This window comes from Elephantulus edwardii, unplaced genomic scaffold (genome assembly GCF_000299155.1).
Source record: "Elephantulus edwardii isolate Elephantulus edwardi_28Jun2011 unplaced genomic scaffold, EleEdw1.0 scaffold00006, whole genome shotgun sequence".
Lineage (NCBI taxonomy): Eukaryota > Metazoa > Chordata > Mammalia > Macroscelidea > Macroscelididae > Elephantulus > Elephantulus edwardii.
In genome coordinates this window covers 35419687-35438678 of record NW_006399756.1, presented here as the reverse complement: position 1 = coordinate 35438678, position 18992 = coordinate 35419687, and the positions used below count along the sequence as shown (strand labels likewise).

At 37.2% G+C, this 18992-nt stretch overlaps 1 protein-coding gene across 1 annotated transcript in view; it reads left to right on the top strand.

Moving 5' to 3' along the window:
• The window catches only part of LOC102855954 (coiled-coil and C2 domain-containing protein 2A-like), a 43814-nt gene that overhangs the window by 11327 nt on the left and 13495 nt on the right, over positions 1-18992 (top strand). Inside the window, exons 7-9 of the mRNA XM_006880208.1 lie at positions 3242-3451; positions 6344-6441; positions 10850-10955. Coding sequence (XP_006880270.1) covers positions 3242-3451; positions 6344-6441; positions 10850-10955 — 414 coding nt within the window. The remainder of the gene's footprint in view (positions 1-3241; positions 3452-6343; positions 6442-10849; positions 10956-18992) is intronic.

Genomic DNA, 18992 nt, shown 5'->3' with positions numbered 1-18992 from the left:
AACAGATTCATCTTGGAGAGGATTAAACCAAGCTACTCCTTGGAGGCAAGGATTCTGGGGCTTCGTCTGACATACTTTGGACATGTTGCCAGGAGGAACGGGTCCTTGGAGAGGGACATCATGCTTGGGAGGGTGGAGGGACAGCGCAGGAGGGGAAGGCCCTCTATGAGATGGATTGATTCGGTGATTGGGGTAATCGGGATGGGTGTGTCAGAGGCAGTGTGGTTGGTGCAGGATAGAGCAGGGTTTAGTTAGGGCTGTTGTGCATAGGGTCGCTATGAGTCACAAACGACTCGACGGCACATAACAACAACAACAATAATTTTATATATATATATTTAGACTTTCCTCTAAACTTTAGTAGTGGGTATATTATAGTAGTAGGTATATTATAGTTGATTCTTTTGTCCGTTTAATGTTTTGGACTTTGAAATAACATCTACATGTTGTTATTAAGTGATCAGCCAGTGTAAACTACCAAAAGACATGATTCCACGGATTTTAGAAGACGAAGGCTTCTATATTCAGAGAAAACCAGAAATCTATAAAAAGACCTGCAACAGAATGGAAAACCGCCTGCTTAATCTGGAAGAGGCAAGTTCATCAGAAACTTACAAAGTTAAGCCACTCACTAATAGTACATGACATTGATTTTTAGTGATATTTAATTGTTCCATTTCTTAAATATTTTTGGTAGGGGAAGTGTTGGTTTGAAGAAAGTGGAGAAATAATGTCATTACCTTCACCAATTAGGCAGTCATGGAGTTTCAGGCTGCACTTGAGAGAGGAATCCTTGCATCCAGCTCTAAAGACTATCTATAGGAAGGTAACCACACCAATCTAATTTGTGATTGTCTAGGCATGAACAAGTCCAAGAGGCAGGTATTAGAACAGAACAGGGGAATACTGCATGGTTTAAAATCAGGAAAAGGGTGTGCCAAAGTTCTATCTGTTCTCAATACCTCTTCTATCCAGATGCTGCAAATACTTTGAGAAGATAGATTGTATGAAGGTTCTCATATAGTTACATACTGGAACTGATACATTTTCAGAAGACTCGGTGACACAGTGAGTTAAGCATGGTATGCTAACAGAAAGATTGCCCACCAGCAATTTGAACCCACCAGCTATTCTGTGAGAGGAAGATGAAGCATTTTGCTCCAGTGACACTTACAGTCTTGGAAACCATATGGGCAGTTCTACTGGGCTGGTCTAAATCCGATGTGTTGCTATATGTTGAAATCAAATCAGTGACAGTGGGTTTGGGTTTTATATAATACAATTTTTTTTTATTATTTCACCCATATTTTCTTTTCTTTCCTCTTCTTTATTGATGTTAAAGAAATAAATCCAATATTTTGGGCTGTATCTTCCCATTTTAGCTTGTTAAACAAATGTTATTTTGTTTTTAATCATTAAAACATTCTCTTTTTTAATTTTTTTACATTTTTTTAGTATTATGTATTTTTTTACATTTTAATGAACATTTACAGAGATTTTAAATTTCCATTCATTCATTGTTGCACTTTTCTCCCTGCCCAGCCCTCCCCCACCCAGTTCACATTTTATTATTTTTTGTGTGTCCCGTCAAATCAGATCTGACTGGTACAGGAGGAGATTGCCCCTCCTTCTTCAGCAGAGCACCTGGTACATTTGAACAGTGTACCTCTGGGATTACAGTGCAGCTTCTTGCCACTAGGCCACCAGAGCTCCCTAAAACATATTCTCTTGACTCATTGAAATGTAATCTATTTTATTACTTTGACCTCTACTCTGGCAATGCCAAAATACCTTACAGCACTTTAACTCCATTTTGCTCGTCTTTTGTATAACCATTGCTGTGTACAGTCGAGCCCGAACCAACTCATTGCTGACCCTCCATCAGGTTTTCAAAGTCAATAAAGCACACAGAAGGAGGTTACCCAGCTTTCTCTTATAAAGCAGCGGGTGGATTCCAGTTGTATTTCTTTGGGTTGGCAGTGCAACTACTTACCTACCACTAAGCCACCAGTGCTCCCTATAAGATAGATTAATATCACAAGAAATGAGCATTTTTTTAATTTCTCCACATTTCCACTTACACATGTACGTTTGTATCTTCCCCACATGCACCCTTGTGGCACACCAAGCTACTTAATATAACTCTCCTATCCAGGGTCTTTTAACTCCCATTAAATGACTTTACTTGTTGTTGTTACGTGTCAATTGAGTCAATTCCAACTCCTTTTCTCGCTTTATTGAGAAGTTGCTTATTAGTCTTGATGTGCAGATTTCTGTTTTCTTTATATCCGGATGTAATCCATACAGAGTAGTATGTTAACTTCTTCAGCATACACTTAAAGACTTAATTTTCTGCAAGCAATGTTGTTTAGGACTATGCAAATATGAGTGGTTCTGGCCCACAAAGTGGTTAGGTAGCTTGCTGTTACTGTAAATAGAGCACATGGCTTCTTTGTGGGGTGAGACCATGCAGATAAGGTGTAGAGAATGCCAACATGGCCAGTTTGCCATCCCCTTGGCCTTAAAGAAAGTCATCTGGGTTAGAAAAGGGGAGCTCACTACTGTCCGAAAAAGAAGATCTGAGACTGTGTATGCCTTTTGACAAGGTTCATTGTTTCGATGAACCTTGACCTTGGAGTCAGAGAGTGAACTATACTGCCTTGTGGAGACAATTAAGAGAGAATTAGAAGCAGTGATAGAGAGTCCACAGATAATTTATGTCTTTTACAAAGATTAGTACAATACCAGTTCATGTAAAAATAGATTTTACAGTGTTTATTTGGTCTTAATGTTGCTTCCAAGTTTTTCTTAATTTGTAATTTTTTATCCTTTCTATCTAAATCTATCACCTCCTTTCTGATTTTGTTCTATTTCTGCTTAAGTGTCTTTGTGTCTGACATACCTAATGTATTTTAACTAGTTTTGAGAACTGCATGTTTATTTTCGTGTATCTTTTTTAATATCTTTTTTGAATGCTTTGGTTATGGAAATGTTATTTTGCTCTTTACTCCTTTTTCTTACATTAAATTTATGTTGAATATAACAATGGCAATTATTCTACTGTTTATTTTTACATAAAATTTTGTTTTCCTGGACTTTCAGAGAAAAATTTGCTTCAGATCATTTTTTTTCACAGATCTCTGTTGTATTATGTAGTGTTAATTGCTTTTATAAGGAAAAGTAATTTGTAGCTTCAAAAGAAATAGAACCAGTTTAAATTTGTTTTACATGTTTTTTTAAGGCAGTAAAATCTGATCTAGAAAGTTCCATCAGGAAAAAAGTAGAAAATCGAAGGGATGTGTATGAATTAGATCTCAACATTGTGGGTCTGCAATTCAGCCATCATCCTCTCTTCAATCGAGAACAAGTCTTATGTGCGAGGCTGCTTCAACTCTATGAGTGTTTTCAGAACCGACAGCAACACAATTTACCTCAGCTGCTTTATGAGAAGGCAAGAATGGCTTTCATTGTACTTATAGAGTTGAGCAACTAATTAATATTGAAAGACAAAATTGTTAATGCAAAGCAAATTCTCCTAGACTATTTCCCCCTAGCACAGTTAAGTATTTAAACAATTAGGGGAAAGACTTGATTTCAGTTTTGCTAAAAAGAAATTGACCAAGGAAGCAACCTTAAATATGCAGTGTAGTATATATAGAATAAAATAGAATTAATAGAATAGAATTAATATCATATCATATCTATTATATATATTGGTTCTAGAAGTCAAGAAAAGTATTTTAAATGATCGCTAAGCAAAAGTGCCCCATGGCTGTTCTAATTCTTGTACTAGAGTATTTTTATAAAAATATTGATTGGGTAAACCAAATGCGAAAAGCCTTTGTCTCAGGATAACTAATCTAGTCATCTAATGATATTCTCAGGAGAAGGATGAGTAATCCCAGGCAATTAACTGCCTCTGAAAACCCGCCAGCAGGTCTCCTATGGGTCAGTTTCGACTCTGTAGTACAACAAACAGTTCCCAAAGCTGAAAGAGAAAGGAAAAACAGTACCGTTGACTGTTTTTATGAATCTTTGTCTTTTATTTAAACTCTCTGCTGGGTTTCCAGTGAATGAGTATTTTGCTAACTTGTGCTCTGTCTCAGAAAGATATTTTGGTGGCTCTCATTCGACTAACTTAAACAATCAAGCCCTCTGGAGTCATAAACCATCTTAACTGGAAACTTACTGTATCGTATCTTCATTTTACAATACAAGTGTAAGAACCATGAGACTTCATCCATGTGATTAAATTTCCATGTAGTAATTGTGTGGAAGAACCTAATAGACAAAGACCATGAATTCATAAAGCCAGAACATTTCCTAAAATCAATATTAAAAATTCTATTAAAGATGCTTGGAAGGGTATAGGGACAGCTCAGGGAGAGGAAGACCCTGGATAAGATGGATTGATGCCATAACTGGGGCAGTGGGAATAGATGTGTCAAAATTAGTGAGACTGGCTCAGGACAGGGAAGGTTCAGAGCTGCTGCTGTACATAGGGTTGCTATAGGTTGCAGGCAACCCAACGCCACATAACAACAACAACCGTGGGTAAGGAATTGTTCTGCCAACCCAAATGCAGATGGTTTGAATCCTCATTTGTTTCATGGGAGAAAAATGGGTAGTCTCCAAATTTGCATAGACATACCATGTATATGTCTTTCTTCTCCAAAAGAAAAGATCACAGATGGGGAAGGGAAAAGGCCAGAAGTTAGCACTTTGTCCATTGACCTATTACCAAAATATTGGTTTGTGTAAAGACATTGTTTGTGTGTCCTTTCAATCCTTTGTGGCCAGTGTATGCCTCTGCATGTTTTCAATGTGTTCATGCCAGTTTTAAAGTAGTAGAAGACTCACTGGCATGCAGAATTCTTAACCTGGAAGATGGTTCCTTTAAAATTTGCAGATAGTATGGGAGAACAGAAAAGATGCTTATGCAGACTTCTATCATTTCCCCTCTAGTTTTAAAAAATTATACATATAATAATACATAAATACATATATTCCCACTGGAAAGGATTTACTATACAATTTAAAGAATGAATGCTCTTGTAGTACAATGATCAGTGCATTCACTGCTAATCCTATGAAGCAATTCTGCTTTGCATATACGGGGATCTCTGTAAGTCAGAATAGACTTGATGGTGATTACCAACTAGATGAAGATATTGGGGGTGTGTATGTGTGTGTATGATGATGGCTCTGGATGTAAACATATGGATAGCTGTGGAATTTTGAGTAGGAAATGGAGGCCTGTTCTCAATCTACCATCTGTCAATGCTATTGATGTTTCTTTATATCAGTTGATGACTGATTGCCTATTATGTTGAAGGGGTAAGTATCTTCCTTGGACAGATACTGATTTTCTCCATTCTGCCCCAACATGCTTATATGAGCATATTTTGGAATATATTAGGCAGCAATACACACATAAGGCAGTATACATTTCTGCTACACTCCCCTTCTATAACTATAGGTGAATTGGAGTGATATAATGGATGGATGAAATGGACCAAAAGAGCTCTTCCTTTTTTTTTTCTTGGTAGGAGGTGATTTATTTCAAAATAGCAGAAGAGTAATTTTTTTAAATTGTGATTTTAATGAAAGTTTACAGAAAACTTGAATTACCATTCATTTATTGTTGTACATTTTCTTACCTATCCTTGCTCCCAGTTCACTTTTCTCTTTAAAAAATTCATTGTTGCACAGTTTCCTCCTTCCTCCCCACACCAGTCCACCTTGCTATGCACCTCTTATTCTGGCCTGTTATCATGCAAATAATTCCTAATCATATATTCCTTTTAAACAATTCTTTTCCTCACCTGTTCCAATGCAGTGTTCATTATTTACTCCGTCTTTTCTTAGTTTCTCCCAGTGTCCGTCCTGTTTTATAACAGTGGCATTATGACGTATTTGTCCTTTTGTGACTGAGATATTTCCCTCAGCATAATGTCCTCCAGGATCACACATTTTGTATAATATTTTATTAGTTCCTTGTTTTTCAGTGCTGCATAGTGTTCAGTTGTATTAATATACAATACAGCTTCTCTAGCCATTCATTTCTTGATAGGCACTTGGGTTGCTTCCGTCTATTTGATATTGCTATTGCAGTAAACATGGGTGTGCATATCTGTTTTGGGTGGCAGTTCTGGTTTCTTTACAGTATATTTCCAGAAGTGCAATTGTTGGGTCAAATGACATTTTCAACATTCTGAGAAAGCACCATACTGTCTTCCATAGTGGTTGCATCATTTTACACTCCCACCAATAGTGAGTAAGGTTCCAATTTCTCCACAAACTCACTGGCATTTGTTGACAAGAGCTTTTTACTTTGTTACAGCTTAAAGCACTGACAGATGCTACTAAATTAGCAAATGAACAGTCAGAAATAAACCAGCTGACTGAAAAGTCTTTGCAAGATTATTATTGGCAGATAAGGTAGGTGGGGGGACATTCTATTCTTAATTGTTTATTAAATAACTTCTTTAGAAAGTTGCATTGGCCATAGAAGTAAAAAATAAGAGAAAGGACAAAATCACTTTGTAAGTGATTACAGAAATTATTTCAATGTTTCAAAGGATTTAAAGACTTTTTTTGTTTAAAAATATTTCACAGAAGTATACATGAAAGGTAATTTTAATATTCAGTGATTAAGAAAATATGTTCATGAAAACTATTAATTTTAATATCCATTTTTATTTAATTTGTTGATATTTGAAGGATTTATATTTGGGAAATAGACAACTAATATAAAAGATATTAATGTATCCTAAAAACAATACATAATAAGCATATGGATTTAAAAGTATATCTAGAAACCATGGTCCTCGAGAACAGTTGTGTTATGGACTAGTTCAGAAGAGAAATTAGAAAAGTATGGAATTACTGGAAAATTAAATAAAATATAATTTTGTTCGAAGGGATCACCAAAAACAGGTAAACTCAACTCACTGATATGTATTTGTTGGGTAGAAAGTTCTACTGTGCACAGGGATATAGTAGTTTCTAGGAGAGTGACTAGGTAGATGCAAAAATTCTCTGATTGTTCTTTGATCTGACCTGGTTTTACAAACTATCACTACTGGAGTCAACAGTTTATTGAAATGATAGCTTCCCTTGGATAACATGAGGTTACAAACACTACAGAGTTGAAAGTTCTTGTCAAGCCCAATAATGATGAGACACTGTCTTTCAGGTTTACAGAGTTCAATGGTAAGAAAAGAAATACTTGAGAGAGAGAGAGGCAGAGGTAGCCGACTCTCTCTGAAGGTTTTGTTTTTATTTTTTTTTTCTTAAGGCTAATAAAACTTGACATATTCAGGAGCTTTCTAGGGAGAGGTGAAGATTTCTCAGAAATTGACCTGTCTAAGCAGGGCTGTGGAAATGAGGTGTATATACAGTCTTGAAGACTTGAAGCATTTGAGTTAATTAGCCTTTTTGGTGACTACTGTTTAATACCCCAATCACCAAGTCACCAGGAAGGAAATGAGCATATTATTTGCGATTTTTTGCTTTGATTCGCCTCTCAGCCCTCACATCCAACAGAAGTAAAGATCTTTTAATGTATAATTTTAAGATCTCTCTCCCATCCTTGCCCTGCCTTCACTCTCATTATTTCAGGTGCTTATCTCTTAATGACTACATGATTAGCTACCTGAAACACCTCTCTTTAAACCATATTGCACATCAAAACTAAGAAAGTTTTTTAAAATAAAAGCTCTTTAGTGGCTCCCTCTTTAATATCTTCAGGATAAAATTAGATAAGTTTAACCAGATCTTTAAGGACTTTCATAATTTAATTCCTGCTTACCTCTCCAGTCTTATATCAGGGCTCTGTTAATTGAATTTTATAGCCTGATTTTCTTACACCTCTATTGTTGTTTTTGTTGTGTAATGGTCAAGTCAGGAATTGATAATAGCTGACCCTCCAGTAGGTTTTCAGAGGCAGTTAGTCACACATGAGGATATTGCCCATCTTTCTCCTGTAGAGCAGTTGGTGAATTTGAACTGTGTGCCTTCAGGATTGTGATGCAGTTTGTTTTGATGCTTCTTGTTTCTGGAATATTTGTCCATCAATTATCTGCCTAGGGTTATGTCACAACATACATTTTATTTTGTATCACTTCCTCAGGGGGGCTTTTATTTGCTCATTAAATTTCATTAAATTTCCTTTGTTCTCATACACACATGGCACTTAGTATTTCCCACTTGGTAATATTCATCACATTTGTAATTAGTGGTTCAGTCTTTTTCCCTCTTGGAATATTGGTTTCAAGCACTTAAAATATTGCCTGTCACATAGTAAAAGAAAACAAGCAGTAGCAGTCTCACTGACTTTAAGTCATTTTTAAATTTATTAGTGGTAAAGGAGATGTCATAGAAGGCTGAGTTTAAAAAGTGATAACAACTTGAGTTGTGAAAAGTGTATTTTCTATTTTCATGCACTTTGACTTAAGAACTCTTCCACACTGTAGTCTTTAAAATGATTCGAAAGACTATGGTGTGGGCTTGTCTTGATCCTCTCCTATCAAGATCTCTTAAAATTTTTACATTCTAAATATGAACCAGTCTCAAGCTTCACTGGCTTTGGAGCTGCATGTGAAATTTACTAGATGGAAAATGTAGAAATTATGGGAGAATCAAAATGCAACAAAGCAAGTCAGAAAATGTCAGAAGATGTACACTTGCTTTGCCTGTTCTTTCCTGCAAATAAGAAAATACTTAAATGCTGAGAGACAGAAAGTGTAAAAAGAGCAAGGGCCACATGAAGACAGCTGTTTCTGACCTTAACCGACTTCACAGAGGAGAACTGTCCCTGTCAACAGCATTAAAACACAAAACCAGTTCCCATGAGGTCAGAGGTCAGACACGTCCTCATGGTTCTGTACCTCTTTGTAAACGTCTCAACAGCAATCTTACTGCTTTACTGGGTCCAAAATTCAGTGCAATAGCTCACAGACCACACAGAACCACACTGGGGAAGTCAAAAGATTATAATCTGGGTTAGTAGCAGGATACAGTCAGAATAGCTTCTGAAATGTTCTCTTCACTACCTCAGCCTTGAGCTTTATGACTTTAGGCCAGTGTTACAAATTTCTGCCATTTCTAGCTCTCGCCCCACCTTCAGCCTCCAATTTCCAACAAACTTGAGCAAAGGCTCTTAAGTCTGGTTCTGTGGAGGGAAGCAGATCTGAGGCCAGCTGTGTCTCCTGTTGAATCTCTAGTCCTCTGAGTTGACCAAAGCTGCTGCTGCCCTAAAATTAGCTGGCAAAAGAACCTCTGGGCTCAAAGGATGCACTGCATTCTCTTGCTTTGTCTTTGCTGGTGGGGAAGATCTTCCAATTATGCTGCTGGAGCTGCTCAGATTAAAGAAGAGTCTAGCCATTCCCCTTGTGGATTGGCTAACACACCCAGTTTTTATATTCCCACCCATCCACAGGGCAAAGTATGTTATTGAATAGGGAAGGCATTTTGAACAATAAACCCTTAACACGACAGGGGGCAGAATATCAAAATGTATGTGCTTCTTGTTCTATTTTCTTTGCTGTCCTTTAACCTTAGGATCTTAGAAATTGAGCAACCCGTTTCTTTTCCAGGAGCACTTGCATTTTAACAGGCCACTTTCAAGTATTGAGAAACAGGAAAGAATTAATCCCTAATGATGAAATTGTAAGCTTTGTATCAAGATGTGGGAAACATTAGAGGGAGTTTCAGATGAGCTAGTGCAATACATCCTCCCAGGATATTTTTTGTTATTTATACTATTTATCAACCAACATTTTTTTTTTTGCACTGTAGTAATACAAAGGAGCTATATGTCTTAGAAAGAGAAAAGGACCTCTCACAAATACATAGCATGTTACAGATTTGGAGCCAGATAAAATCTCTTCGGAAATGGCAAGGGTTTACAAGCTCCCCAATAAAGTTACAGTTTCAGAGGTATGTGGCTGCTTTATTGTTCTTATAGGTCATGTAAGGAACTCACTATGAGTCTGGGAATTCCTAATAACCGAATGGTTATGAAGAAAAATTCAGAAGCTACACTATTGCATTAGTTTCTTAGGAGTGGCATTACAAATATAAAATTATTCTATTTACTTACATTGTGAACTACTTTATTATGTGTGTAGTGAAATTGGATTGCTGTTTAATATAATTGTGGTCATTTGTCCTTAGAGGTGGCCATGTCTTCATGGCTTAGAAAACAGGAAAGGAAGTGATAGGAATCATGGTGTGTGTTTATATCTCCCTTTGCCAAAAGAATGAACAGATATGTCTGGAGAAAAGTGCAGTCAGAGTGCTCCATGGAGGCAAAGATGACAAAGCTGCATCTCACATACTTTGGCACGTTGCTAAGAGAAGCTGTTCCTTGAAGGGAACATCAGATTTGTAACGTTGAAGGGTCAGCAAAAGAAAGGAAGACCCTCAACAAGATAGATAGACAAAGTGACTGCTACAGTGGGCTCCAGTGTGTCAGAGATGATGAGGATGGCACAGGACAGGACAGGGTTCAGGTCTGTTGTTCATCGGGTCACAGTGAGTCGTACTTGACTCGACAGCACCTAACAACAGCAATCCCAATTTATTATTCTCACCAGAAAAAAAAATGGGATTTTAATGCCTTTAGAAAGAACTGTAAATATTAGTGTTAAATTTCTGTATGGGGAGAAATAACATGTTTCTTTTTGTGTAAGTTTAACAGTCATTAAGAGTATCAATCATTTTCTTATGATGTAAAACTAATTTTTTGTAAGAAATTGGTTATGTGTGTGTGTGTGCATGCTCTCTGACACCTCTTAACTACTCCATTATTTCTGTTTTAAATGTTCTATTTATTATTTATTAGGATAAAGACAAATAAATATGATGAGCAAAACCAAGAACTGTCAGAAATATCTGAGTCTGAGAATAAAACTGAAGGGAATGGATACAAGAACGGGGAAAAACGGGAGGTATTTATATTACAAAGTGACATCCAGCTCAACCAGTTATACTTTTTCATTATTTGGATGTAGTAGGAAATCTGAACATTTGTAAAAGTTACACAGCAAAATGATAAATGTTTAAACTTAAGTGCCTATCAACAAACAAATGCATAGAGAAGCTCTGGTATATTCACACAATGGAATACTTCACTGCTTTGAAAAACAAAGAACTCATGAAATATTATACAAAATGGGTGACCCTAGAGGACATTATGCTGAGTGAAATATCTCAGTCACATAAGAACAAATACTGCATAGTGCCACTGCTGTAAAATGGGACTGACATCGGGGTGGGGGTGGGGGGAAGACTGAGAAAGATGGGATAAATTATGTATACTGCATTGAAATGGATAAGGGAGAGAACTGTTTAAAAGGGATATATGATTAGGTATTAATGTCATGACACGAATCCAGAATGAAGGCTGCACGATGGAGTGGATTTGGGGGGAGGGATTGTATTACAATGAAAGGATTTTTTTTTTTACTTTTCAAAGAGAAGAGCAAACTGGGGAGGGAGGGGTGGACAGGGAGAAAAGTGCAACAATGAATGAATGGAAATCCAAAGTCTCTGTAAACTTTCATTAAAATTAATAACAATTTAAAAATTGCAATAAAAAAGAGAGAAAAGTTTAATAATAATGGCCCTAATTCATGAATATACACCGTAAATGTTATTTATTTTTGTTCTTAGAGCCCTTCTTTCTCAGCTTCAGGATTTGAAAAACCAGCAATTCAAGGAGTAAAGCCAATTACTTTGATGCCACAACTTTCTTTCACTGAAGAATTAACAAACTTGAACACATGTTCACTGTAAGAAATTATTGCTTCATTCCTTAGTGTCTTCATTTTATGGGAGTCATTGGATGGTGAGAATAGTTAAGTGTTAGCTTTTAACTGAATGATTAGAAGAAGTTCAAATGAACATAGAAGCATCTTGGAGGGCAGGCCTAGCTATTTGGAACTATTCTACTCTACACATACCAGTGTTACCATGAATCATAATAGCAACTAAAAACAACATTGATGTCATTGTTTTTTATTAATAATTAAAATTTCTTGAGTAAATCTTATTTACCAGGTACTCTGCTAAGTGTTTTTTGGCTTTTTTTTAAAGTAAATTTTTACATTAATTGTCACCATAGCCCTGTGGAGTTGTATTAAGGCAGGTGGAGAAGTACAGGGCCACTTACCTAATACAGGACGGATGTGGAACTAAACCAGTTTGGTTTTGTTAAAAACCCTGTAAAGTTTATACCACTAAGTTTTGTATATTAATAGCCGAGTTCTTGGTTTTGTGGGTGGTTTGTTTTTGTTTTTTTCTGAGAGAGCAATATTTGCTGAGGTGGGATATAAGTTTGGGTTGGATGGTCATTCTTGTTTGTTAAAAAAATACCTGCTTGGTTCTCATAAAAAAGTATTTTCTATCATGAGGACCCTCCGGATAATTTTCTTCTCAGACAATATGAACTTCATTCCTTCCCAGTTATGATGTATTCTTAAGACATTCATGTTAAAACAGATATTATAATTATAACTCCATCCCCCCCCCATCTGCTAGGCCTACGGACTTTTATTTACCTTAGAGAGATTCTAACCTAAAGCCCTGAACTATATATTCCACTTAACAACATCTCTAAACCATTTTTTAGTATTTAGAGTGTATATAATTTAACATGAGGTAACTCGTGGTTGCTGTGATGCTAAACACTGTGACGCTGATGAGCCAAATGCGATAATGGTTACCCATGGTGGACAGTTTTTGGTGGAGCTTCCCGATTAAAACAAGCTTGGAAGCAGGAGTGGCATCCACTTCTGAAATGGCTTGCCTCCAGAAACTCTATGAACGGTACTCAGGTCTTTCTTTCATAGGGTTGCTATGAGTTGTCTACAACAATTATAATTTGATCAAATAAATAACTGAGTGCTCTAAGTTTATTTCTATTTTGAGTAAGTATAATATATATGTTCTATATATAACTCAGTAGGAGGAATTTTTATCTATATAAAGACAGGTGCTATTTGGTTTAGTGTTAATGTTTTTTCTCTATTGTTTCTTCCTTCATTTTTAACACACTGAGCTGTGTTGGTTTATATCCATTTTACAAGGATCACTTACAGGACTATTTAATTTTTAGACAAGAACAAAAAAGAAGAGCCAACATTCAGAAGCTTAAATATTTTATTAAAATATTTTACAATGATAAGCAGATTTCCTGCACTTCAGTGTCTCCCCTGCAGCTTGATTTTAAAGTCATGTTCCAGCAAATTTTCAATATTCAGCTAATGTATTGGCCTGAAACAATTTGCTTGGAGGTATGCCATTGCACATTTATTTTGTACCTTTTAATATTATAAATAGTTTGAGATTTATCTTAAGGTTCTATTGTTTATGATAAGCGATTTCTTTTTGGCACCTGGGATGGCCCAGCTGCAATGGAGGCAAGGATCTCCAAATGGAGGGACTGTTCCCCAGGGAAATAACAGTCTCTTCTTCCACCCACCCCAAAAGTACTGGCTCTGGGGAAGAGTGTCTCACCTGACGGTGCCTTCTCTCCTGAAGCCTAATGTCTTCCTTTGTCTCTGGAGTGTCACAAGATCAGGGCGCCAAGTTAAGCAGTTTGTGTGGAGGGGAGGCTCAAGTCAGCTCTCCCTTCTCGCAGAAAGCTGAGAAAGCCCCCTACTTGTAACTCTCTGTCCCCAAACCATCTTTTATGTTAAAAGACAACCAAGTTGTAGGGGAGCTCTGGTGGCCTAGTGGCAAGGAGCAGCAACTACAATCCCAGAAGCGCATGGTTCGAATCCACCAGATGCTCTGCCGGGGAAGAAGGGGCAATATCCTCCTGTACCAGTAAGATCTGATTTGACGGTACACGCACACAAAAATAATAAAATTAAATTAAAACAAAAGACAACCAAGTTGTGTGAGTAGACAAGATATTAATGGTTAATAAATTTATAATTAAGCAACCAATAAAAGCTTCATATTTGACTCTCTCAAATACCACCCCAATGCATCTTAGCTTTTCTTTCCTACTCATTGTTCTATACAATTTGTTGTTGTTGTTGTTAGGTGCCATCGAGTTGAATACGATTCATAGTGACCCTATAAACAACCATCCTGAAACCTACACTATCCTGGGCCATCCTCATCATTTCTGAGACAGTAGAGCCCATTGCTGACATCACAGTGTCAGTCTTATCTCACTGAGGGTCTTCCTCTCCTCTGACCCTTCCTCTTTCCAAGCATGGTATCCTTTTCCAAGGAAACCAATAATTGTGCGTAACATAGATGGCTATTTCCAAGCAGCCAATCACTGCTCAACAAAGTAGGCTGTAAGACAGAACATTGACTTGGTGAATGCTATTAAGCCAGTTGATCTTAATGTTCCCCAAGACTATGGCCTCAAGCCCTTAGAACCAGCCACTCATATCCTCAGGATGTTTGGTTACAATTAAGAACTTTACAAAGCATCTAACTGATTTATCACTCCTCTTTACTTATTCTTTATACCATACAAATAAAGCTGCTAATCTTTCCCCACACATCCTTACAATTTCCTGCATTGAACATTTGTACATTCTAATCACTCCAGGTTTAACACCCATTTTCATTCTCCATTTCCACCTGTAAATTAATGTTTGTTATTAGTGTTAGTTCTTTATTTTTCTTCTTCTTCTTCTATTACTACTACTACTACCACCACCACATGCACCACCACCACCACATCTACCACCACCACATCTACCACCACCACATGCACCGCCACCACCACATCTACCACCACCACATCCACATGCACATCCAACTGGTACAGAAGGAGATTGTCCCTACTTCTCCAGCAAAGCACTTGGTGGATTCGAACCACATGACTTCGGGATTGTAGCGCAGCTTCTTGCCACTAGGCCAACAGAGCTCCTGGTTATTATTGTTAATCATGCATGGTTGTGTATACAATAGTGTTTGCCTTTCTGGTTCTATCTCTTGAGCAACTTTCTACGCCTTCCTTTTTTTTTGGTGATACTATGATCATCCCCTTTTCCTTCTCCCATAACACATATAATAGACTATGTGTTTATTATCTATTTCCTGATTGATTTTTTCCCTTCTCCTTCCCATCCCATTCTACCTTGGTAACCATTTAAGAATCTCTTTCTCTATACCAGTCTTTGCTTAGCTTGTTATAATAGTGGACTCATAAAATATGTATCCTTCTGTGATTGACATATTTTGCTTAGCATAATGGCCTCCAGATTCACCCATGTTATGCAGTGTTTCACAAATTGTTCATTATTCCTTAGTTTTGCATTATTAAAATATACCTACTTAGTAGTAGAATTGCTGGATCAAATGGTATTCACATTTCCAGCTTTTAAAGGAAGCTTTTCCAACAACGGTTGTCCTGTTTTATTGAACTTTGCTATTGCTACTATAGTAAGACAATATCTCTTTGTGGTTTTTATTTGTATCTCTTTCAAATGTAAAGATCAAGAGTATTTCTTTATGTGTTGGTTGACCATCTTAATATTTCTTTTTGCTGGCTTCTTTTTTTCATTTCCTGTGTCCAATTTCTATTTGGAATATTCAGGTTAATTTTTTGTTGTTGAGATTTTGGAGTTTTCTGTACATTTTAGAGATTAATCCATTGTCTAATATATTTTTATTAAATATTTTTCCCAGTCTGGTGGTTCACTTTTGATTCTTTATGAAGAAGCCTTTGATGCACATATGAATTTAATTTTTAGGAAGTCCCAGTTACTAAGTTTATCTCTGCTCTTTATATTTTTGCCTGTTTTGCCATACATTAGGACCTCTAAATCTGCCTCTATTTTTTTCTTTTGATAATATTTATAGTTTTAGATTTTACATTTAGGTGTGTGAGTTTTTTGATGAGGTAGAGATACGGATTTTTTTTCTGAAAATGAAAATCCAGTTTTGCCAGCACTAAAAACTAACCTCATTTCATGAAGAGCCTGTTTAATATGTGCTTTTGTTATTGCAGCAGCATTTTTAATCCTGGTGCTTTTTTTTTTACACTTGTTGTTATGTGCCGTTGAGTTGCCTGCAACTCATAGAAACCCTATGTACAACCAACCCTGCTCTATCCTGTGCCAATCTTATTGTCTCTGATACACCCCCCATTACCCCAGTCACTGAATTAATCCATATCATTGAGGGTCTTTCTATCCTGTGCTATTGCTCCACACTCCCAAGCAAGATGTCCCTCTCTGAGGACTGACCCTGCCTTGCACTATGTCCAAGGTATTTCAGATGAGGCTTCAGAATCCTTGCCTCCAAGGAGCAGCCTGACTTCACCCTCTCCAGGACAAACCTGTTCATTCTCTTAGCAGACTGTGGTATATTCAACACTCTTCTCCAGCACCACAGCTCAAAAGCATCACTTTTCCTTCTGTCATCCCTAGTCATTCATTGTCCAGCTCTCTGATGCATCGACTTGCTGTACACTTGGAAAGGAATCATATTTTTAAGAACATATGATTACAGACTTTCTTCATAAATGTGACTGCAATGCCATAGAACAGAAGCTATTTTGATATTCTATGTAAAATATTTTATAATAAGTGTTATTATTGAAGGTCCTTAATTTTGCTTTTCTCTTTTCTCTTTCTCTGTGTGTGTGTGTGTGAACTATCATTTCTTTTGTATTTAGGTTTATGAAATAAGTAAAAGGACAACCTTATTGGCAAAATTGTATTTACCTTTACCTAACAACACAGAGCTAAAAAGCAAAACTGCTTTGGAACATGTAGAATTTAGCTGTGATAAGTCGGTCGTGGCTGCATATGGTGGAGTAGGAAGCAGTGAGTTCATTTACAGTGCTTATTCTGACCCATCGTCTTCACTAATGACCTATTCTAAGTGACCCTACATCGTTTACATGAGTACAGAATGTTATATCTATGTGACTGACAAGGGAAATTCAATTCCCTGCTCTCGCAATTGAAGACTGTAGAATTGAAGATGTTTTCTTGAATCAGATCTTGGAGAACTTTATAATTGGAAGTTCGCACCTGTACTTTTCCTAGGTTAATCATAGTACAAGCTGTATGATCTCTAGAACATGAGCTTCACCCCAAGCAGATACGTCTCTTCTTCTCTCTCCTTTAGTGAATAAGAAGTGTGCTTCAGGGAGTGTTGCTGCATCTTTAAACTGTACAGGGAAGGGGGGAAGAGGCGGGAAAGAAAAGATTGGACATTTCTGTTCATTTATTTTCAAATGCTTTTCCTTCTCTCCTCTTATAGAAATAGATTTGAGTTAAGACCTCTTTGAGGACACTGCCATTTCTCTCCTGCCTCTGATTCTTTGTCTTCCACCTTTCTCAGGATTTGCAGCTGCTTATGCTCTTTGAGACAGTTTAGAAAATATAGAGAATGAAGGAAAGATGTCATCAGCTTAGAAGCTAGATGAGGCAGCAAAAGGGATGTGGAGAGCTGGGAGAAAAGACTAATAAGAGTTCTAAAAGGTTACAGAGCGTGCATGCCTGCACTCATTGCCACAGTGCCGGAACTGACCCACGGCAGACCCGCTGTTGGGTTTACAAAGCACCTCGCGAGAGGCACGGCCTTTGGGTGAGCAGCACAGCTCCCTGCAACGAGGCCACCAAAGCTTTAAGAACTCACAGAAGTTTCAAGGAGTAGAATTAAGTCCCGAAAATTGAAAATTGACAGAGAGCAGACTCAAGGATCTAAGAAACTAAAGCCAGAATAGGATGACTACATTTGTAAGTTGTTGTTTTTGAGGTTTGGTTTTTTGATTTGTTTGACAGTTGTCTTTTTCTTGGTGGAAGCCAATCCCAGAAAGAATGACTAAGAATTGTTGAGACTTTTTATTTAAAAGGCAATAGAATTGCGTGTATTCAGCTCACCTCAGTGCTCCCATTTAAGTCTATTTGAAGCTGTCTACCTAAAGGTATTTTAAAGGGAAGACAGAAAAAGCTATAGGATTAGAGTCTATACTTTGTGGTCTTAGGGTGCAGCTGTAATCCAAAAATAGAAGCTAGGGTGGGAAATCGGCAATGTGCTCTCCCTGTACACGTTTTAAATTGTTCCTCTGTTTTCAATGCCTTTTGTAAACAGATGTGCCTTTTCTTCTTGATGGAAGTGGAACTGAAGAACTTTGTCTGCTGACTTCAGGAAAATTAAGCTACTCTTTATCTTGGGCCTTAGATGAAAATGGTGTTCCCCTGACACCTATGTCACAGTCATTTAGATCTGCATATTGCAGGTATGCCAGACCTCAGCATAACATCACACAAAATGCAGGAACAGTTTACTGGGGAGTTGATTTGTTTTATGAAATCACTCTATTAAAGTGTATTTATATGTAAAGTAACATGCCTGTTCAATGATAGAATTATAGCTACATGAGGAGGGAGCTCTGCTGGCCTCGTGAGTTACGAGCTACCAATCTAGAGGCAGGCAGTTCAAATCCAGTGCTGTTCCATGGGAGAAAGATGGACTGTCGAGCAAAGACCAGGAGTCCCGCTGGTTTTCTTTCTGGAGCTTACTGTTGCAATCATAGAAGTATGTGGGCCCAGTTTTTTAATCTGTGATCTCTCTAATAACAACTCAGGACAAATGCCCCCTTCACACAACATTGTAATAGTCCCAAGAGATGCTCTTGATCGGTTGCTAATTGGTGTGAAGGAAAGGTTCTGATGACAGGACTGCCATAGCCCACAACCTATAAAAGCAGCTCGGGAATAATTGTAGCAAGCACTGGAGATGTTCTGGCGTTTGATTACTTTTCCTGAGGCAAATCACTGGGATCATGTCTTAAGACAAAGAAACCAAGACAGTTCAAATATGAGTATAGAAATAAAAAGTGGAAGGGAGACTTGTCAAACTTGACTACTCTTTTTTCTTTAAAATTAGTTATTTTGATTATATTTAAAAATATGGTATTTTTACAATATGAAAGCACAGCATGACACCAACACACTTTCTATACTTAAAATTTAATGACATTTATTGTTGTTGTTGTT